Below are 23,759 nucleotides of genomic sequence, written 5' to 3' on the forward strand. Positions count from 1 at the left end.
TTGTGGGAGCTTCATGGGGGCTGTTGGTGATGCTCAAGCGAGAAGAGACCTTAGAGCCTCGGCGTGGTGTTGCGTTTCAACACGGGTGCCGTACTCCTTAGTTCGGTAGAGATTTAGGAAGGTCTTGCATCCACCAGTATAAATGCTAAACCATGCACTTGGTATAGACTGGTACCGTTGTTGCTTGTCACAGCGGGGCTCTGATTGTGGTCCCAAAATCAATCCGTGTCTTAAGTAGACCGTAGGATTAAGTCTCCACGACATTTACCTACGTTAAAACCCCAAGGATTTAACTGTCAGCGCAACTGATGGTGCTCAGAGGTGGCGGTGAGGAAGACGGGGCGGCAACCCTGTCGGCCAAACCAAAACCAAGTGGCCGAGGAGAACCTCCATAGTGGTGGCACCGGGAGACGCTGTACTCACTTTGGATTACCGGCCATGATGTAGTAGGTGAATGCTACAAAGGCCTAATCAAGGCGATCAGACCCGAGTCTGCACGGGGACTCATCTAAAGTGGCAATTTGGCCACGAAACCTTACCAAGGGTATACTGGTACCATAGGAACCGGGATAGCCCCTGGACTCTCATATTTTGGGTGAACTCCCGTTGCATGTGAGTACAGCTCGGTTGATTGCGGTTGGCCCCCTAGTGGGAGTTTCATGGGAGTTGTGATTATGGTCAAGCGAGAAGAGACCTTCGGGCCTAGGCGTGGTGTTGCGGTCCAACACGGGTGCCATGAAGATTTTTGAATGCATTCTTGACAACCGTATTCGCGAAATCGTTGAAATAACCGTGAATCAAGCCGGATTTGTCAAAAACTGCAGAACTACTGATACAATACACGCTGCGCGGTTACTCATGGAGAAACACCGTGAGAAGTATCGCCTTCTTTACATTGCCTTTCTAGATCTGGAGAAAGCGTTTGACCATGTGCCACACGAACTCATCTGGTATCTTAGTACCAGAAGAACTCGTGCGCTGGGTTAAATTGCTCTACTACGATCCGAAAAGTAAAGTACGAAGTATGGCGGGTGTATCAAAACCGCATCGTGTCTCTGTTGGTGTTCATCAAAGAAGCGTCCTCTCAACATCCCTCTTTGTTCTTGTTATGGACACCGTCACACGGGATATCCAACGTCCAGCGCCCTACACACTGCTTTATGCAGATGATGTTTTCCTAGCATCACATAGCAAAAATGATCTCGAGCAACGTGTCCAAAAATGGAATGTTCGCCTCATGCAACACGATCTCAGATTGAATCTAAACAAAATGGAATTTTCGACGACCGATCCCCATGAAACAGGCACAATCACTGTTAGCGGCAGTGATCTGCCCAGAAGTGAGCGAATTAAATACCTCGGATCAACGCTATCAGCCAATGGAGAACTGCGTTATGAAATTGCTTCACGTATTAACGCAACCTGGATGAAGTGGCGTTCCACAACTGGTGTTCTTTGTGATCGACGTATCAACGAACGTCTCAAATCTAAAATTTACCGCAATGTTGTCCGTCCTGTCGCTCTCTATGGTTCTTAGTGTTGGCCAACTATAAAAGACAATGGACGCCATCTTGCGGTAATGAAGACCAATATGGTACGTTGGACTTGTGGCGTCACACGTTTCGATCACATCCGAAATGAGGATATCCGCGATCGTTATGGGGTTGCACCGATCGTGGAAAAGTTGCGAGAGAAGCGTCTTCGAGGGTATGGTCACACAATTCGTGCTAACGAGAATTCACTTGCCAAGATTGGTCTGAACATTGAAGTCGATGGTAAACGTCCAAAAGGCAGGCCGAAACAACGGTGGCTTGATACGCTGGATGGGGATTTAGAAGCCTCAAAATTGCACCCAGATCAGGCATTCGATAGAGAAAAATGGCGAAACCGATCACGAAGAGCCGACCCCGCGTGTGAATAGGACAAAGGCTGGAGAAAAAGAAGAACGAGCCTGAGAATATCGATGAGCACTGGGCCGCTCATAAAAAATGGCCTTTTCACCGATTTAAACGGCCTCTCATAACTTCCTACGTCAACCGATCTTTGGACCAGAGCCAATTAACCGCTTACATGATTGCGCACTTAGCCTCTTCCGTCGTGTCAACATAACTATATGTCTCTTCCGTAGTGTCAACATAACATGCTGCGTGTGACCTTGTGGTACGTTGCTTTAACTGTTTCGTCGCACAGCAGACAAGTCCGCACTCACCGCTCGAAACTCGGGAAACTCTCCAACTCACTTGCGGTAATGACCGCATGAATAATAATAATAATCGTTGGCGCAACATTCCAATTGGATCAGGGCCTTGAAGTGTGTTAGAGCACTTCATTCAAGACCGTAACGGTACACACTGCAGTACATTGTAGGAGACAAAGTGGTCAGCATTGCGGTCGCCCAAGATTATTACCCTGATTTGACTCAGCTACTCATTCGCACCTGTGTCGACTGGTATCCGACGTCAAAGCACGATACAAATCCTACTGCCACCAGTGAGATTTGAACCGCGACCTTCCGTACGACAGCCTTGTGCTCTAACCACTCAGCTATCCAGACGGTCATTAGAGATTGAATATTGTAAAGTAGAATTAGATTACAAGATAAGTGGTTGAGTAAATAAAAAGCGTAAGTAATTAAAAGTGTAAACGCGAGTGAGTTTTTATTGTGCCAAGAACGAGACCTGAGTAAGTAGTAAGTTAAGTTTTTTCTCCCAGAATTTCCATGAGCCAGAACCCCGTCGTTTCGGATCTACGTTTCGGCAGTCCTGGACGACGCGACGTAACCACGGTCATCGAATTGTACTCCAGGAACTAGTGCGCGAACTTGGCCAGTGTCCAAGTGCAGTCGAAGGGGCATCATAAGATTTGACTGACGGCAGAGTCGTGTAAGCGGATCGATGAACGAAAGGGATTGAAGGCTCTACTGACCGCTGCGAGTGATCGCGGGCGTGACGCGCTCAAACTCCTAAACCAAGCGAAATCCTGAACAGTTGAGCGTAGTGCACGTGTACGGTGTGACAAAGGAGAATTTGTTATTACCGCAGATCGCAATGATGATTGTATGTGGTCGCAAATCTTTCCATAGTCCTGTAAAGGAAGTCAACGGTCGACTTCTGAAGAGATGGAAAGAATACTTCACTAGAGTCCTGAACCGTATTACATCCGGTGAAGTTCCTCCTCTTGTGAATGAAATGGCTAGTCATCGTAACATGCGGATACGGATTGCTTTTCCAACCACAAGGGATATCATTTCGGCCATCAATGCACTCAAATGGAATAAAGCCACTGGACTTGACGTTCTCCCTGCAGAGTTATTTATCGCTGCACCTGAAGTCACTGCAGCTCTGCTGCTTCTACTCCTACGGAATTCTTGGGAATCCCCAGAGAGTGGAAGAAGGGGGTAATCGTTAAGATTCCAAAGAAGGGCACACGTTTTGATTGTGACAATTGGAGGGGTATCGTCGTGCTCCCTGTCGTCGCACAGATAATAGCTAAAATAATCTTGGAACTCATCAAAGAACATGTCGAAAGGTTGATCGAAAGAGAGCATGCTGGGTTCCGTTACGCACCCTCCTGCATTGAACACATCACCACTACGGATCATTTTGGAACAGTGCGCGGAATTTAGATCTTCGTTGTGCCTGCTCTTCATCGACTCCGAGAAAGCTTTCGATAGCGTGAACAGTGAGTGTATCTGGAGTGCTCTACGTAGGAAAGGCATTCTAGAGAGACTAATAGCTATTATCAGAGTAACATACGATGGTGGAAACTCTCACGTGTTGCACCGAGGTAAAATCTCGGACGATTTTGAGATTGAAAGCAAAGTCCGCCAAGGTTGCATGTTGTCATTAATATTATGTCTTCTTTTTATTTGTGACGCTTTTAATGTTGCCGTCCGGAGGACGTGGAGGAATTCAATGGACGATGACATCTTTCCTTAAACGCCTCGACTACGCTGATGACATCTGTTTGCCCTCACACCTCACAACTAAATGGCTCTGGATTTGAAAAAAATGTTAAGTGGAGTCGGACTACAACAAAAACTACAAAAACCAAGGTTTTCTGTTTGACGGGTCATGGTAGTCTCCCTATCTACATTAAGGGGCAGAGCATCGAAAGCGTCGATGAAGTTGTATTTGTGGGAAGCGTGGTTTCTTCTGATGGCGGCATCGAACTAAATGTTGCCCAACGCATTAACAGTACCAGATCGGCTTTCGCTGCCCTGTCTAAAATCTAAAAATGAAGTTATTTCAACACTAACATGAAGTTGAGGCTGTTCTGTGCTAGCGTTCTTTCTATGTTGCTATATACGAGTATGTCTGTCTGTCAACCCTCATTTACTCGCAAACGGCTGAACCTATTGTATCATCGGGTTATGCTAGCCTGACACTATCTCAAACGAACAACTTGGTTGGCGCACAGGCTTGGCACTCGTATGCGATGTGACAGGTAGACGGAAGTGGCAATGGATAGGTAACACGTTAAGGAGGGGAAATATGCCATGCAGTGGAATCCACTCTCCTAAAATGGCCGACGGGTGGGTCGGCCCAAGGGCATTTAGCGCAGAAAAGTAAAGGACGAGTGTGAGCGTCTCGGGAAGTCGTGGGGGAACTGAAGCGCATTTCAGGGAACCGTGAGCGATGGCACGTAGATGTGGTTGACCCGCTATACCTCACCAAGGGTTGAAAAGCAACCATATATAAATAACTTTGTTAATAATAGCTGCATTTTCTTCAAACCTTCCAAAATTGTGTACCATATTATTAATTACAATCGTGCGTGTAGTTTTAGGATTTAAGGGTAAAAGTCGATAAATTTCTAAAATATAGTAATATGCCGTTATAAACTTTATATAAGCAGATACCGTAATGGGATATATTTTGAGGCTTAGATTTTGTATAGATGTACCACTATGATTTTCAGATTTTTTGATTGGGCAGGTTAGAAGAACGAGAACTGTTTCACTTTTTTGGGCACACATTTTGAATCTTCATTCCCCTGGGTTTCACTCAACATCAGAAATAAAATCATTTTGTAAAAGTGCTGATTGAACTCTTTCATTTGACACCCCGCATGACCATATCCTGAAACAAAAATGCTCCCCCTTTCGCATATGTTCCTTAAACCCAACGAAATTGATGCAACTAACCAAACATAACGACATCTCCGGCGGTTTCGAAGTAAATCTCTTGTGACCGACGCACGAGCAGACAGACGGACATTGAACCGATTTCAATAAGGTTTCGTTAGACAAAATAAAATTGCTATTATTTTTAAATACATCGCCTTTTCAGGCCAGCCTTCATATAAATTCAAATAAATTTCTCTGTGATCAACGATTTCATAATTAATTCAGCGTTATGATATCATTTCTGAGAACAATTCCTAAACCGAAACCACCCTGCATATTTAGGCAGTAATTAATGATTAGGACATTGTCTTTGAAATGCTTCTTACTTTCCGATTTTGTCTAAAAGGATTAGTTGAAAAAAAAAGTGAAATACGAACCTCTTTGGAATCCATTTGTAAATGGCCACATCTATCGCTAAATTTATAACCAAATGCCAGCCAATCTTTTTCAATTAACACCTAAAAAGAAAGTAAGATTACTATGTTGGGATATGAAAACTCTTGCAAACCTGAAATCCTTCAATAGTCCTATAAAATGGATCTAACATAATCGCGGCCATAGAACAAACTTGAGCTGTTCTGTCCCATCCATCTGAACAATGAACAACCACAGATATCCCATTATTTACTGCATTAGCTATGAATCTGTGATATAAATTCATTTGTAGCAATTCTTTTTCAAATTTTTAAAGAAACAAAATTTCTACCTAGATGTCTCCAAAATAGAACGAATATGTTTTAACCATCCTGTAGATTCTAACGTATTTAAAAGCCCACTCATTGTAAGTGACTTTTGCTCACATGCCTCGATAAGCTTTTGCAGGCTGGACCGCATAACGTGAATGTTTTCAATTCCCAAAAATTGAAACTTGATATTTTCGTAGAAAGCCTCATTTTCATATCCCTTTCCAGTTGCCCTATTTGCCATTGCATTTATCTGAAAAAAAAGATCAATATTTATTCGGATAAATTACTTTAGAAATTTTAAAAATTAAAACAGTACAGTTTGTTGATTTGCATATAGTCATACATAAGTTTGTTTAATACTTTTTTAGAATGTGCATGAAAGTTCTAATTTAAAAATTTACCTATTTAGGTAGATGAATTTAGTTCTAAACGAATTATTTTATTCAACAAACCAATTTTTTAAAAGCTTATACAAAACCATCAAACTGAACTTAGGGATGCCACAGTCAGCAGAAATAAGTCGAAAAGTCATTGCTCTAGATATATAAAGCTTAATGGATTTGCTATGTAAGAATATTCGGATGTACGCGGCTCCATTTGTACATAGCTCGTATTCTACGCGCATTGTGTATGCCTGATTGTTTATTGCAATGTGATAATGAATTTTATTTTTTGTAGTTCAATAATTTCACGCGGAAGAATGCAGTAATATAATATTATTTTCAGATTTTTCGGCTGGATAGTTTGTGAGGATAGCTGCGTGGTTAGAACACAAGGCTGTCGTACGGAAGGTTCGAATCTCGCTGGTGGCAGTGAGAATTATATCGCGATTTGACGTCGGATACCAGTCGATTCAGCTGTGAACGAGTACCTGAGTCAAATCACGGTAATAATCTCGGACGAGCGCAATGCTGAACACATTGTCACCTACAATGTACTGCAGTGTGTACCGTTACAGTTTTGAATGAAGTGCTCTAACACACTTCAAGGCCCTGATCGAATATGGATTGTTATAGTTTGTGAGAATATGTCTGTAAAACGCACTCGTCCTTAAACCTATGACAAACTAAGACCACCTTCGGGTATTGCTAATCGAAACCTTTTGTATGATAGTTACCCCGCACGGCTATATTTGGTAGTCTGTAGACTTCTGAACTGAACTGAAGCTGAGGAAATAAGGATGAGTACTGATCTTGGGAATGTTCCCTCATGGCTCTTCAGACTAATTTAGAAATAAAATGTTAGATATTGCCTTCTGTTTGTAGTTAAGTCTAAAATTGATAGACCAGTAGCTTACTCCAAACTACAATTTTATTTTATTATGTATATATATATTTCGGGAGCAACTTACTCCCTTCATCAGTATAAAGCTGTGGGAGTGAGCAAGTGGCCTCCCGGTCGTCGATATCCCTCGACCGCAATGCCTCGGTGGTGGACAACTTGGCCACCTTGGCATATAATGCTACAAGTGATTTGGATCTGGAGACGGAGGTGTTCAAGCAAAGTACGACCTTACCGAGAACACCAATAACAAGAGCAAACAAAGATGAAGTAAAGGCAGATTTTTGGACAACAAAAACCATGACAACACCCACCGCACATGTTCAAGATGCTCGACAGCAGGAGGTGCTCTAGGAACAAGGAAGGGATCCATTCAAAAGAAGCTCATCAACTTTGAGGTCTCCACCAATGCCAAAGACGATGAAGGATAAAGTACAGGCAAGGTTAATAAACGCCAAAAGTGAAGGACCATGTAAAAGGAGTAACCCTGCCGGGACTTATAGGGAGCAGAGTCCCGATTCGGAGGAATTACCCTTCACCCAGCTTGGGGCAAAAATAGTTGAGCTGTCCGAGTTTATCAATGACAAGCACAACGTGCACCAAGCCATAAAGAATATGGTGAGGGCTATTAGAGTTCTCTATAATAGATCATAGGTGGGGGAAAAGAATAATAAGGATACGCCGAACCCCGCTATGCCAACAGTATCACAGGCGACCCAAGTGACGCCTAATCGTACTATCATCGAATCCCGGCGAAATAAACGAGTACGTGAAAAAGAGGGGGATCCTGGGGTGGTCAAAGGGTAGTATAGGTCCCGGGGCGAAACGTGGATTGGTACCCACGATGGAGCATAAAACCTGGGAAATGCCTGCTGAACCAACACCAACAGCTCTACTACCAAACCCTATCTCCACCTCCACGTGGTGACCGCTGGGAGCTCTTTCTTGACGAAAAGCTGCAGACGGAGAAGGATGAAGGCGAGTCTCCCGCGCCTAAAAACGGGACAAATTGTACCAACTGGTCCTCCAGGTTGGGGGTTGGGTAGGGCTGACAACCCTACACGGAAAACAACCTGTTACGAAGCCACAACAGGAGCCTCGGATAGGACGGATTTTAAAACGACGGACCCGGCAACGACAAAGGAAGAACGATTTGCGCATTTTCTCATGGAACGTGCGCTCCCTGTACAGAGATGAAGCTGATAAGCAGCTAGCCGATACCCTGTCCCAATATAGGGCTGATGTAACAGCGTTGCAAGAGATGCGATGGACAGGGACCGGTTTCCTGGAGAAGAGCCACTACACCATATATTATAGCGGCCATCCAGTAAACCATGTGCTCGGAGTAGGTTTCTTAGTCAGCCAAAAAATGAAACCTGCTGTTATCGGCTTTGAAAGTATAAGCGAACGGCTATGCACTCTGCGCTTGCGAGGCAAGTTTAGAAATATAAGCCTCATAAACGTTCACGCCCCTACAGAGGAGACTGCAGAGTCGGAGAAGGATACCTTCTACGAGGCAGTAGAAAGAACCCTCGAAGCCTGTCCCAGATATGATATCAAAATCATACTTGGGGATTTTAACAGCCAAGTAGGGAAGGAGCCCGTATTCAGGCGATACGTTGGCTCCCATAGCTTACACGAAAAAACAAATGATAACGGACTGCGGACTATTCAATTAGCAGGGTCACACGAAATGGTTGTTGGAAGTACCTGGTTTGCGCGGAAAGCGGTCCACAAACATACGTGGGCCTCTTCAGACGGGACCACTTTCAACCAAATTGACCACGTGTTGATCGAACGCCGCCACCTCTCAGCCTTGATGAATGTCAGAACATATAGGGGGGCCAATATAGACTCGGATCACTATCTCGTTGGCATGGTGCTCCGAGCTCGAATAACAATACCACCTAGAATCCCCTCTGACAATCAGGTGAGAGTGAACACTGAAGCCATCCACAACACAACCCTCCGCGACACCTATAAGAGGGAAATGGATGCCGCAATAACCGCAGTCAATAGAGGACCTGGAGATGAAGCATCAACTAATGATCTTCACAACCACCTGAAGAACGTTATCATGGATACGGCCACAAATATACTTGGCCCCAGCCGCAAAAGGAGTCGGAACGGCTGGTTTGACGATGAATGTAAGCTAGCAACGGAACGGAAGAATGCCGCATACCGAGTAATGTTGCATTCTCGAAGAACGCGGGCACGCGCAGAGACTTATCACGAACTCCGTCGAGCGGAGAAGCGACTTCACAGACGGAAAAAGGAAGCCTGGGAGAACCAACAAGTCTGTGAACTAGAAAAGTACAGGGAGCAACCGCACCAGGCGCGCAAGTTTTACCAACAAGTCAGCAGGATGAAGCCTTATACACCTCGATGCTCATCCTGCCGAGACAAAGAGGGAAATCTGATTTTCGACAGAATGGGCATATTAGAGCGATGGGTTGAGTACTTTGATGAGCTACTGAACAACCAGAACATCGGCGAGTTGGAGGTCCCGCCAACTGAAGACGACGGACAAATACTGCCACCACCAAGTTTAGGAGAAACAGTCCGTACAATTCATCGGCTAAAAAATCATAAGTCATAATGCCTGACGATTGGCAACGAGGCATTATCTGTCTCATACATAAAAAGGGAGATATCACACAGTGCAGCAATTATAGAGGTATCACGTTGCTGAGTACCATCTATAAGATATTCTCCGCTATCTTGCTAGGCCGGATAGTCCCATACGCCCAGAACATCATTGGCCCATACCAAAGAGGCTTCACTCCAGGCAAATCAGCAACAGATCAGATTTTCTCTCTGCGGCAAGCGATGGAAAAACTGTTGGAATATGGACAACAGTTGCACCATCTGTTCATCGACTTTAAAGCCGCCTATGATAGCATAGCCAGGGTAAAACTGTACACAGCCATGAGAGAATTCGGTATCCCGACGAAATTAATAAGACTGACTAGGCTGACCCTGACCAATGTGCGAGGCCAGATAAAATCAGCAGGATCACTCTCAAGACCATTTGACACCAACAACGGTCTACGACAAGGGGATGCGCTATCATGCGTCCTCTTTAACCTGGCCCTCGAGAAGGTGATCCGCGATGCTGAGGTGAATGCAAGAGGTACGATCCTCTTCAAGTCCACCCAACTACTGGCCTGTGCTGACGATATCGACATCATGGGAAGAACCACCCGAGACGTTCAAACTGCCTTCATCCAGATCGAGCAGGCGGCGCGAGATCTTGGGCTGCACATCAATGAAGGCAAGACAAAATACATGGTGGCAACGTCAGCACCGAAGACGAATCAACCAACAACATCAAACCGCACTGCTCAAACAGGAAGAATAAGGATAGGGGAATACAACTTTGAGACCGTTGACAATTTCTCCTATCTAGGGTCGAAAATCACAACCGATAACAACTACGATGATGAAATCCGCGCAAGGTTGTCAGCCAACAGAGCCTACTTCAGCTTACAAAGACTGTTCCGCTCGAAACGTCTCACCATAGGGTCAAAGCTCTTACTGTACAAGACTATGATCTTGCCAGTCCTCATGTATTCCTCGGAAACTTGGGTTCTTAGCAAGAAAAATTGCGAACTCTTGGCCGCGTTCGAGAGAAGAATCCTCCGAAGAATTTTTGGCCCCCTACATGAGGATGGACGATTCCGTAGCCTACACAATGACGAAATCTATGAGCGATACCATGACCGTCCGGTTGTGGATAAAATCCGGCTCAATAGGTTACGGTGGGCGGGTCACTTAATCCGTATGGATGAAGATGATCCCACCCGGAAAGTCTATAAGGGCAATATATATGGTAGGAAAAGAAGACGAGGCAGACCCTGCCTAAGATGGAGCGATGGCGTGGGCCAGGACGCCAGACAGCTTTTAGGGATATCGAATTGGTGGACCTCGGCGCAAAACCGGGATGTCTGGAGTTCCTTATTAAGGCAGGCCTAGACCGGATACCGGTTATTGCGCCGTTGATGATGATGATCCTTTAAATAATCAGCAGGCGCCTAAGAGAAAAAAAGGCGGACAGGACATTCTGAAAACCAACACCAACAGCTCTGAAGGAGGAAAGTGTACAGCGAATCTAGGAAACTCGCCCAGTGTTGCGAAGCCCAAGACGAACGAAAACGATGGATGGACTAAATTTACCAACGAAAAAGCGAAACGAAAAGCAAAAGTGCGAACTCGTCCAGATGCGATTGTTATCTCCAGTAAGGGCAATCTGTCCTACGCGGCGATACTCAAAAAGGTCGAAGCTGATCCCGACCTAAAAGATCTGAGCGGAAATGTGAACAGAATCCGAAGAACCCAGAAAGGAGATCTCATGTTCGAGCTGAAAAGATCCAGTGGTGGCAAAACTGACTACTTTCGCACTCAAGTGAAAAACTCACTTGGGGAGAATGCCACAGTGCGTGCCTAAAAACATGAGATCTACATACAATGTAAGGCTCTCGATGAAGTGACATCGAAAGGAAAAATTTGCACTGCTCTGAAGGAGGAATTTAAGTTGGAAGAACTTGCCGAGGAGTCAGTTGTGAGTTTACGAAAAGCCTATGGCGGTACTCAAACGGCCACAATACGAGTACCAGCGGAGGTAGCGCAGAAGTTGTCGGCTGCCGGAAAAGTTCGGATTGGATGGGTTGTCTGCCGTTTAAGAGAACAGACTTCACTAAAGAGGTGCTTTAAATTCGTTCTCGAAGGCATGCACCAGCAGCATTGATCGATCCGATCGATGCAGAAGGTGTGGGGAGAAAGGCTATATTGCCAAAGAGTGCAATAGGGACCCCAAATGCTTACTGTGCGAAGTAAAACAGGGACAGGATAATCGGCATATTGCCGGAAGTGGTAAATGTCTGGAATTTAGGAAGGCGCTCACTGCAATGAGAAAATGAGGTTTATTCAAATAAACCTGAATCATTGCAGGGTCATTCAGGATTTACTTGAGCAGACCACGTTCGAATATGAGATGGAAGTTGCCATCATAAGTGAACCATATAGAAACCGTCACGGTGGCATATGGGTCACAGATTCGACTGGTGGAGCGGCGATATGGGATTGTGGTCGATAGGCAATACAATGTACTGCAAGTTAGGCAGCCAGTGGCTTTGTGTGGGCGAAAATAAGTGGTGTATATGTATACAGCTGCTGCGCCCCACCAAGTTTGACACTGTCTGAATTCGAGCAAATGCTTGATGATCTTATTCTCGACGCAAGGGAACGAAGTCCAAAGGTGATTGCTGGGGATTTCATTGCTGGGGCCCTAGAGTGGGGTAGTAGGGAATCAAATGCTAGGGGGCGCAGTTTATTAGAAGCTTTTGCGCAGATGGACATAGTTTTGGCTAATGAAGGTGCTGTAAACACCTTTCAGAAAGGGGGGTCAGGTTCGATTGTAGACCTGACCTTTCTCAGCCCTTCGCTGGCGCGTGGTATGTCCTGTTGCGTCACCCACAGCGATCACCAGGCAATCTTCTTTGAGACATGTGTCGAGCCGAGAGCAAAGAGCTATCATGCCCGAAACCGAAAAAGATTTCAGGCTGGTCTGCAAAATCTTTGGATGAGCAGACCTTCATAGAGGTGTGGTTAGATCAACCTGATAAAGCAGGCGCCTCTACGGACAGAGCCGTCTATCTGGCTCAATGCATCGCTAAAGCATGTGACGCGTCCATGTCTAGGAGGTGCACATTTCCCAGTAGAAGACCAAACTACTGGTGGAATTAAACTGACTGTTCTTCAATCAGCCTGCCACCGAGCCAGCAGGGCGGCTCAGAGGGCGATAGGTAGAGTCGATCAGGGGCAGAAAGAGTGCGCCTATAAGGCAGCCCGCAAAACCCTCAAGCTCGCCATCCAGCGAAGCAAGAGGAAATGCTTTAAGCTCTGCTCAGAAGCGGGCATAAACCCGTGGGGGAGAGCTTATGGAATCATGATGGGACGATTCAGACGCCGTTCATCACCGCAGATCACGTGCCTCACCCTCTTGCTGAAAATCATCTCATCTCTGAATGTGACGGAAATCCTGTCAGTCAGAAGAGACGTGCTGCTGGAGATCTGCGGTAGAATAGGAGACAATAAAGTGCCGGGCTTGGACGGAGTACCGAATAGGGCCCTTAAGCTTGCCGTGAAATCCAGGCCGGAAATGTTCGCTAAGTTGTTCGAAGCGTGAATGCCCGAAGGAATATTTCCAGCGGCATGGAAGCGACAGAAGTTGGTACTTCTGCCTAAGCCTGGTAAACCTCCAGGTGAACCATAGTCATACCGACCCACACGTCTTTTGGATACTGTGTGGAAAATGTTAGAGCGGGTAATCTATAATAGATTACTCCCGGTTCTTGAGAGCCAAGGCGGTCTTTCAGATCGGCAGTATGGGTTCCGAAAAGCCAGATCAACCATTGATGCCATCAAATTGATTACTGGCTTGGCCGAAGATGCTATCCACAGAAAGGGCAGTACCAGCAAATATTGCGTAGTAGTAACTCTGGACGTGAAAAATGCATTCAATTCGGCCAATTGGAATGTAATACGCAAATCCCTAGCGAAGGTTGGTATTCCCGCCCAACTCGCTGCTATCGTCGATAGTTACTTAACTAAAAAGAGGCTCTGGTATGGCACCGATGACGGACCCCAGGAGTACGTTTGTAGCTATCGGGTGTAAACGTTTGTAAATTAAACGCGATTTGTAGCTAACAATTAAACTTTTTATTTAACTCAAATTACAAACACGCGGAATTGAAATTATGACTGTAGATTGACAGACAGGATCTGACAGTTGACGGATATGTGTATGACAACTTATGGCAGCATTGTCACACCCCTACACGTTCTTTCCGCGGATGTTCCACAGGGCTCCGCATTGGGCCCACTGCTGTGGAACATCATGTACAACGGTGTACTTAATCTTCTCCTTCCGGAGGAAGTCACAGTGGTGGGTTACGCTGACGAAATAGCGCTGGTTGTTGTCGCAAAGCATCTCGAAAATGCTGAGTTATACTCAAGCGAGGCAATCAGTGCTATCAAATGCTGGTTAGCAAGCTCTGATCTGACACTTGCAGAGGAAAAAACAGCAGCGGTCCTCATCACGAGGCGCCGGAAGAGAAATTACGCCTGCATTAGAATCTGGAATCAAAACTCCGCCATGCTATTAACATAGTTTGCTGGTCCCAAACCCAGGTAAAGGAGGAGGGTTTGAGGCAACGTACTCTGTACTATCCTCAGTAAAATAAAAAATAAAAATAAAATGCTGAGGTCAGGGAAAGAGATAGAGTATAGTTGGAGTTATTCCACTATGTTAAATCCTACCTGATCTCTCTTGGTGACAGGTTCCGCGACAGGCCGGACAAGAAAATGCAGACAATGTCGTTACAAACATGATGATCGGATTGAGTCACAAGCCTCGGAGAAATGCTAGGGCGTCCACCTCAGTCGACGCGGCAGGACGGGCCCCGGGCCTGTCAACAAATGGGCAAGGGTTCTTGACGCATGGACGGCGTCAGGACGTAAGCAAGTTAGTCCGAACAAAACAAACACAACAAATACGTGTCTGCACGCTAAATGTTGGTACCGTAACTGGAAAGATGGAGGAACTCGCAAGTGCCCTACGGAAAAGGCGCATTGATATCTGCGCTCTGCAAGAAACCCGATGGTCTGGTGCCAAAAGCTGCGACAATCAACGCGAACGCGGTAAAAATGGTTATAAACTTCTCTATTTTGGTAACCCACACACTCAATATGGTGCCGGCATTGCCATCTCAGAGGGTTTCCGTGATGCCATTAAAGAAGTCGAATGATTTGATGATCGGCTGATGAAGTTCACCATTATTTCAGCTGATCGCACTATTTACTCCTTCATCGCGTACGCACCACCACGCATCACCACAGAAAGATGTCTTCTGGCAACTTCTCGATGAAAAGACTTGTCACGTGCCTGCTGACGGTTACATAATCATTGCCGGCGACCTTAATGGTCATGTGGGTGAAAAGGCAGATGGTAACAGGTGCCATGGGGGAAAGGGGTTCGGAGCGCGCAATGAAGGTGGCGAGCGTATAATCGATTTTGCGGACACCCATGGCCTTGTACTTATGAATACATGGTTCATCAAACGATTGTCTCATCTTCCCACATTTTATAGTGGAAACAATAAAACGCAAATCGACTATATTCACATAAGACGCCAACATTTTACCACTGTCATTGATTGCAAAGTCGTTCCCTATGAGACCATCGCACCTCAACATCGGCCGTTGATTGCCGTTCTGCGAATTAAACCACCGATAAAACAGCGTGAGGAACGCACTGGCCCGCGGCGCATTAAATGATGGCGATTTGATTAAAAGAAGGAGGAACGATCTCACTCATACGATTGCCGACCATTACGAATGTGGAAGAATCATGGAACCAAATGATAGATACGATCCACAAAGCGGCCTCTGCAACCCTCGGGGTCACCAAGCCGGGTAAGCGATACATCAACCGAGATACTTGGCTTTGGAATGATGGTGTTGAAATTAAGGTCCATGAAAAGAAACGCCTCTACCACAAGTTTCTCGACGATAAAACGCCTGCTAATTGGCAAATTTATAAGAATGCCAACCGGGAAGCAAAGAAAGCGGTCGCTGTCACCCGAGCAAACCATTACAAAAATTTTTACGATAAGCTCGACACTCGGGATGGCGAGAGAGATCTGTATCGACTTGGTAAAAGCCGTAACGAAGGTACACAGGATATCGAACACTTCTGTTGCCGCAACGGATAGATGGTGAGAATACTTCGAACAGATTTCAACTGAAGAATTTGCTCATCCTCCACTTCCACAATCATTCCCGACATTTGGACCAGTTCCACCTGTCAGCGCAACTTGGTGCTCAGAGGTGGCGGTGAGGAAGACGGGGCGGCAACCCTGTCGGCCAAACCAAAATCAAGTGGCCGAGGAGAACCTCCATAGTGGTGGCACCGAGAGACGCCGTACTCACTTTGGATTACCGGCCATGATGTAGTAGGCGAATACTACAAAGGCCTAATCAGGGCGATCAGACCCGAGTCTGCACGGGGACTCATCTAAAGTGGAAATTTGGTCACGAAACCTTACCAGGGGTATACTGATACCATGGGAACCGGGAAAGCCCCTGGACTCTCATACTTCGGGGGAACTCCTGTTGTATGTGAGTACAGCTCGGTTATTTGCGGTTGGCCCCCTAGTGGGAGCTTCATGGGGGTTGTTGGTCTCTGCTCAAGCGAGAAGAGACCTTCGGGCCTCGGCGTGGTGGTGCGTTTCAATACGGGCGCCGTACTCCTTAGTTCGGTAGAGATTTAGGTAGGTCTTGCATCCACCAGTATGAATGCTAAGCCTTGCACTTGCATAAACTGGTACTGTTGTTGCTTGTCTTAGCGGGGCTCTGATTGTGGTCCCAAAATCAATCCGTGTCTTAAGAAGACCGTAGGATTAAGTCTCCATGACAGGTACCTACGTTAAAACCCTAAGGACTTAACTGTCAGCGCAACTGATGTCGAGGAGGCAATAAAACTAATGAAATCGGGGAAAGTAACAGGACCTGACGACATCGCATCTGAGCTCTGGAAAGCGAAGAGCTGGGACCCAACACTGGGGCTCAGTGAATTCTTTAACCGGGTTATTCAGGAAGGAAGAACACCATCTGACTGGCAACAAAGTACCATTGTTCCAATATGGAAAAAGAAAGGTAATCCAGCAGAATGTGCAAATTACCGTCCGATCCCATTACTTTCCCATACCATGAAGATTTTTGAATGCATTCTTGACAACCGTATTCGCGAAATCGTTGAAATAACCGTGAATCAAGCCGGATTTGTCAAGAACTGCGGAACTACTGACGCAATACACGCTGCGCGGTTACTCATGGAGAAATACCGTGAGAAGCATCGCCCTCTTTACATTGCCTTTCTAGATCTAGGGAAAGCATTTGACCGTGTACCACACGAACTCATCTGGTATGCTTTACGACAACATTTCGTGCCAGAAGAACTCGTGCGCTGGGTTCAATTGCTCTACCACGAAAAGTAAAGTACGAAGTATGGCGGGTGTATCAAAACCGCTTCGTGCCTCTGTTGGTGTTCATCAAGGAAGCGTCCTCTCAACAAACAAAAATGATCTCGGGCAACTTGTCCAAAAATGGAATGATCGCCTTTTTGTATCTCGGCTCCGAAATACTTCTCGTTACGATATCTGTCAAATAAACTTTAAGTTGATCCTAATTTCACAGTAGTATAATTTTTAAGGTGAAGCAGGATACTGGACAGTTTATTGGAAATCCCGCTTTTATTAACAAAATTATAAACCGTTTCTTTAAATTACAATAAATTTAATTTAGAACCAATGCACTACACTTTGTTATTTAGGTGTTTACGCCGCCGCGGTTGGGAACAGAAGAGACCGACTTATTTCCATGCGGTCCTTACTGTCCCAACCAACGGCATTTTTCCACCGCTAATTCTCCACTCCTCTGGTGCGTTCAGAAAATGAGTGAGTGGAGAGTTCCGCGCCATCTACCCGTCCGCATCCGCAACATTCGAAATAAATTTCGAATGCTGCAGATCCTGCCGCGCCACATCACTCCGCCCCCAGACGAAACCTAGGGGGTTTCGGCGACGGATCCCGGAACTTCGTTCGCTGTTAGTCCACAAAGCGGACACGACGCTGCTTCGGGGCGCACACGCCTGGAAAAAGAGACCGCCTTTTTGTGACCACCGATCTCGAGCTGGAAGAAATGTTCTCCCCTCTCGAGAACGCGGTACGGGCCCTCATATGGAGGCTGCAGCGGCTTTCGGACGGCATCCGTCCTGATAAGCACGTGCGTGCATGTGTCCAGTTCCTTGGGCGAACAAGCAGGTATGGACGCGTGTCGAGTGGCTGGTGGCGCTTTGATGCGTTGGAGATTGTCCCTCAGCAGACGCACCAACCCCGACTCCGTGAGACCCGATCTCTTGTCGAAGACCGGATCGCTTGGGAGTCTTGGGTTCTCCCCGTATACCAGCTCCGCGGGGCTGGTAGCAAATTCCTCTCGGCGGGTTGTACGAAGGCCGAGTAGAACGAGAGGCAAGACTTGAGTCCAGGACGGGTCGTCGCGTGCCATAATGGCGGCTTTCAGCGTCCGGTGCCAACGTTCCAGCATCCCATTGGATTGCGGGTGGTATGCCGTAGTCCGCTGGCGTTTAAAACCCAGGAGTTTGCCTAACTCCGAGAAAAGGGTGGACTCAAATTGCATTCCCTGGTCAATGATGACCACTGCAGGGACGCCAAAGCGAGGTATCCACTCTCGGCAGAGGGCTTCGGCACAAGATTGCGCCGTAATGTCTTTCAGAGGTATTGCCTCAGGCCACCGCGTGAACCTGTCGATAATTGTGAGGCAATACTTGTAACCGTGCGAGTCTCGCAAAGGCCTTATTATGTCGAGGTGTATGGTGTGGAAACGCTTGGTAGTGCGGGGGAATGAGCCCACTTCTTTCCTTACATGCCTGGAGACTTTACACTTTTGGTATGCGATGCACTCTCTGGCCCAGGAATTGATATCCTTGTTCATGGAGGGCCAGAAGTATTTTCCGGAGACTAACCGGTTTGTTGTCCTGATGCCGGGGTGCGCCAAGTCGTGAACTGCGTGGAACACTTCCTTGCGAAATGTGGCCGGAATGTATGGCCGAGGTCCCTTTTCCGAGTCTTCGCAGCAGAGCGAGAGGTTTGAGCCGAAGATGGGCAACTCCCGAAATTTGTATTTGGGGTTGGACTTGAGGCTCTGAAGTGCTGCGTCATCCTCCTGCGCCTTGGCAATAGCCGAGAAATCGAGTGAGGCGGGGATGTTAACCTCGGAGACACGAGACAAAGCGTCAGCAACTATGTTGTCCTTGCCGGACACGTGCTGGATGTCTGACGTAAACTGGCTTATGAAGCTCAGGTGTCGAAGCTGACGAGGGGACGCTTTGTCGGGCTTTTGTTTCAAAGCATAAGTGAGAGGCTTATGGTCCGTGAACACTGTGAACGGCCTGCCTTCTAGGGAGAAACGGAAGTATTTGATGGACAAGTACGCGGCGAGCAGTTCGCGATCGTAGGTACTGTAGTTCCGTTGAGCGGGATTCAACTGTTTCGAGAAGAAGCTCAACGGCTGCCAAACTTGATCCACCTTTTGGTGAAGGGCAGCACCTACTGCGATGTCAGAGGCATCAACAAAAACGGCTAGGGGTGCATCTTGCTGAGGAAATGCCAAAAGTGTAGCATCGGCCAGTTGCTGTCGGGATTTATTGAACGCGCGGACAGCCTCTTCAGACCACACAATCTTTCGTGTGTCTTTTGTTTTGGGGCCAGAAAAGTACGCGTTCAAAACGGACTGGTGATGGGCGGCCTTGGGCAGGAAACGACGGTAGAAGTTTAGCATGCCCAAGAACCTCCTCAACTCCCTCACTGTTTTTGGACGCGGGACGTTTGTGATTGCTTGCACCTTGTCTGGGTCGGGCTGTATTCTTTCAGAGGAAATGGAGTGGCCGAGGAATCTCACCTGTTGTTGAAGGAATTTGCATTTCTCAACGTTTAGGACTAAACCGGCCTCAAGGAGACGTTGAAAAATGCACTCGAGATGGGCTAAGTGCTCAGACTCAGTGGAAGAAGCGACCAAAACATCATCCAAATAGACGAAACAGAAATCGAGGTTTCGCAGGACTGAGTGAATGAACCTTTGAAAGGTTTGCGCCGCATTGCACAATCTGAAAGTCATTCGGGTGAACTCGAAGAGTCCAAAGGGTGTGCATATTGCCGTCTTTGGAATGTCTTCAGGAGCTACTGGGATTTGGTGGTATGCCTTGGCTAAGTCCAAGGTCGAAAAGATGCGGCAATTCGCGAGGTGATGCGCAAAGTCGTGGATGAGTGGAATCGGATATCGGTCAGGAACAGTCTGTGCATTTAGCCTTCTGTAATCCCCACAGGGACGCCATTCGCCATTTGGCTTAGGGACCATATGTAAAGGGGAAGACCAACAGCTGTTTGAGGGCCTGCAGATACCCTGTTGAACAAGTTGTTCAAATTCTTTCCGCGCGATAGCCAGTTTCTGGGGGGGTAGAGGACGCACCTTCGAGAAAATCGGGGAACCAATAGTATTTATGTGGTGCTGCACATTGTGCTTCACTGAGAGAGAATACACTCGGTAGTAATCTGGCTGAACTTTTGGAGGAGTGTCCGAACACGAGAGTCGGTGATGTCTTTCAAAAGAACGGAAAGGTTATTGTCAGCGTGAGATACCATTTGCCCCGACGAATTAAGGTTGGTTGTGGGGTCTATAAGGGACTTATTTTGCAAGTCCACCAGCAACCCATAGTGATACAAGAAGTCTGCGCCTAATATGGGGAAGCTGACATCCGCCAGGATGAAACGCCACGAAAATGTCCTACGCAAGCCAAGACTCACGTCCACTTGCCTGTACCCGTAAGTATTGATGCGGGAGGAATTTGCTGCCGCCAGTTTGAGGGGTTGTGGATAAAGTCGATGATGCCGGGGTACGGGAAGAACCGAAACTTCCGCACCCGTGTCGACGAGGTAGTTGCGCCTGCTGAGGGGGTCGAAAATAGTTAGGCGACGTGGCGCTGCGCCCTGGGTGGCCGTCGCGGACCTAGTTTTTTGCGGTAGCCGCGAATTTACAAGGTAGCGTACATCTTGTCGCTTTATCTCCGAAATTACGATGGTACCAGCAAATACCTTTGTCCGCAGGCTGTCTTGACGACCTGCTACCCGAACGCCCTTTTCGTGTGGCAGACCGTGAGCGAGCTCGCGATCTGGCACTCGAACGCTGAGCGTCCAACGTCGTCCGCATCTCGGCCACGCTGGCCGTTAAAGCCGCTATCTCGCGCCGTAAGTCGCTCACCTCATCCGACTGTGGTTGAACGGCCGCTATGGTTGGGCGAACGTACACCTCCTGTACCTGGTCGGCCGTCGCTGCCAGTTCCTCCAAGGAACCGGAAACGCAAGCTAGTATCGCCTGGGTGCCCTCCGGAAGCCGTCGCAACCAGAGCGACTTGATCAGGTCGTCGCCAATCTTGCTCCCACCCAATTGCCTCATTTCGCGAAGCAATTGGCTGGGAGTTCGATCACCCAACGTTAAACCCGCCAGCAAGTGGTCTAATTTTGCCGACAGGCGCCTGATCAACTCACTCTTGAGCTGAGTGTATGATGCCGACTTCACTACGTCCGACACCATAAGAATGGACTCTTCGTTCAGGCCGACCACCGCGTAGTTGAAGCGGGTCGCGTCCGATGTGATGCCGGACATTTGGAACTGCGCTTCCAAATGCACGAACCACAGCTCCGGATTCCGCCTCCAAAACGGAGGAACGCGTACGGCGAGGGCGGTCACCTGCGGGTCCGATGGGCCTGCCGCGTCTTTGCTGTCAAACGACATCTTGTTTAACGAAAAGTACGAGTTGTATTGCAGACGCGGTGAATTTATAACGAAACGCGGTGAATTTTACTCCGACACGGCAGGCCGCACCCACAAATGCACGCACGGACAGAGAAAATTACGACCGAAGCGGACGCTCTCCAGCGCAGACCAAAAACACCACCAAGGAAATGGAGAACCCGCGATGCGAAACACCTAACGCCGTCTCTTGCAGCGATTTTCAATTATTATTATCAATTTTTAAATTTTTACCTGATATAATTAACAATTAGTGCGCATATTTCAAAACTAATGATAAGTAATGATAATGATAATAATATCTCAAAACTAATGATAACTACTGATAATGATAATAATATTTCAAAACTAATGATAATGATAAGCCGTGATGGAGTTTGGATTAGACAAATGTCGAATCCAAGCCATCCGCGAAGGTCATCACGAGCCACATGCCGGACATAGCATTGGTGACCTCCACATCAAAGCTATGACCGAGACAGACTTCTACAAGTACCTAGGAATTCTGCAAGGAACCCATGCTCGAGTTGGTGATCTGAAAGAAGGTCTACTGTCCGAATTCCTGCGACGTGTAAAGCTGGTGCTGAAATCGCATCTCTCGGGGAAAAATAAAATAAGCGCGTTGAATGTATTCGCCATCCCTTCACTAGCTTATGCATTCGGAATATTGCCGTGGACGAAGACCGATCTGGAAAACGTCCAGCGGCGGATACGGACAACTATGTCCAAATTCCGAATGCATCACCCAAAGTCGGCCGTGGAGCGGATGAACCTGCCTCGTGACATTGGAGGTAGAGGCGTGGTTGATGTGGCGGCACAACATCATCGCCAAGTCGACTCGCTGCGCGCTTATTTTTACAGCAAAGAGCAGGCGAGTCCCTTGCATGCGGCTGTCTGTAAGGCAGACTGTGGACTGACTCCATTTAACTTGAAGGATCGATCCTTCAATCCTCTGAGTGGGGTGAAGTCGGACCAGGAGCGGATCGAGGAATGGAAGTCGAAGGCAATGCACGGTAAACACGTGAATTGTCTTTGGCAGCCATTTGTCGATTTGCATCTGTCGAACAGATGGCTGTGTGCTGGGGAGCTCTTTGCTGAGACGGAGGGGTTTATGTGTGCCATTCAGGATGGCGTGGTCGCCACCCGAGCTTATAAAAAGCTCATAATGAAAGTACGGGTGGAGAACGACCAGTGCAGAATGTGTGGTTCGGCGTTAGAGACGTTGGACCATCTCATTTCTGGCTGTACTGTTATGGCACCGGTGCAATACATCACCAGGCATAATGCTGTATGTAAGGTTATCCATCAAAACCTTGCATATAAGCATGGGCTGATCACGGGGACATGTCCGGTTTACCGATATGAGCCGCAAGCAGTACTTGATAGTTCTGCTTACGGCATGTATTGGGACCGGCAAGTTCTGACTGATCGCCATACAGCACACAACAAGCCTGACGTACTGTTAGTTGACAAGACGGGTCGCTCCGCGTATATTATTGATGTTGCTATCCCCCATAATAGCAACATTGAACGGAAATACGTGGAGAAGAAGGTGAACTATGAACCATTGGCTCGGGAAATCAAAGAAATTTGGCGTCTCGAGCGGGTGGTTGTAGTTCCCATAATATTGTCAGCTACAGGTATTGTACCTAAATCCCTCACGGCTTCCCTTGATGTCCTGGGACTTTCGCACAGTCTGGTTCAAACCATGCAGAAGTACACCATTCTGCATACGTGCTCGATGTTGCGGGGAGTACTCGACGGATTCTCCCACTGACCTACCACCGGCCACCACCACCAGTGCCCCTTTTAGTTTTTAAGTAGGCAGGATCGTCCGAGCCTAAATGCTTGGCACTTAGTGCTAGTATTAGGTAAAATCCGGCATCTGCCGAGATTGTGATAACTCGGAAATAATATGATAATGATAATAACTCCGCCGAAGCCGGTCCCAAGCCCGGTTGTGAAAGGAGGAGGGATGGATAGCTTCAGTCTGAATGACTGTACGCCACCGCAGCGTCTCAGGGGGTAGGTGAGAAAAGTGCAGGAACTTTGCAGTCTTGCAGATTACTCACTAAGGAAGCTATCTACACACCTGGCAGCTAGGGATAAAATGCACCACCAAAAAATGAGAAGAAGGAGAAATTTAAGGTCCGGTACGGATAACCGGCGGGAGTCGTCTGACTTGGTGACTGGGTCGGGCTCTCGTAATGGACAGC

At 47.2% G+C, this 23,759-nt stretch overlaps 1 protein-coding gene across 1 annotated transcript in view; it reads right to left on the minus strand.

The window, feature by feature from the left end:
• The window catches only part of LOC119661164 (myotubularin-related protein 8), a 167,021-nt gene that overhangs the window by 59,838 nt on the left and 83,424 nt on the right, over positions 1-23,759 (minus strand). The window contains exons 6-8 of the mRNA XM_038070380.1: positions 5,835-6,064; positions 5,637-5,772; positions 5,506-5,586 (exon numbers count right to left, since the gene is read on the minus strand). Of these exons, the coding sequence (XP_037926308.1) occupies positions 5,506-5,586; positions 5,637-5,772; positions 5,835-6,064 (447 nt within the window). The remainder of the gene's footprint in view (positions 1-5,505; positions 5,587-5,636; positions 5,773-5,834; positions 6,065-23,759) is intronic.

The sequence above is a fragment of the Hermetia illucens genome, chromosome 1, assembly GCF_905115235.1.
Source record: "Hermetia illucens chromosome 1, iHerIll2.2.curated.20191125, whole genome shotgun sequence".
Classification (NCBI taxonomy): domain Eukaryota; kingdom Metazoa; phylum Arthropoda; class Insecta; order Diptera; family Stratiomyidae; genus Hermetia; species Hermetia illucens.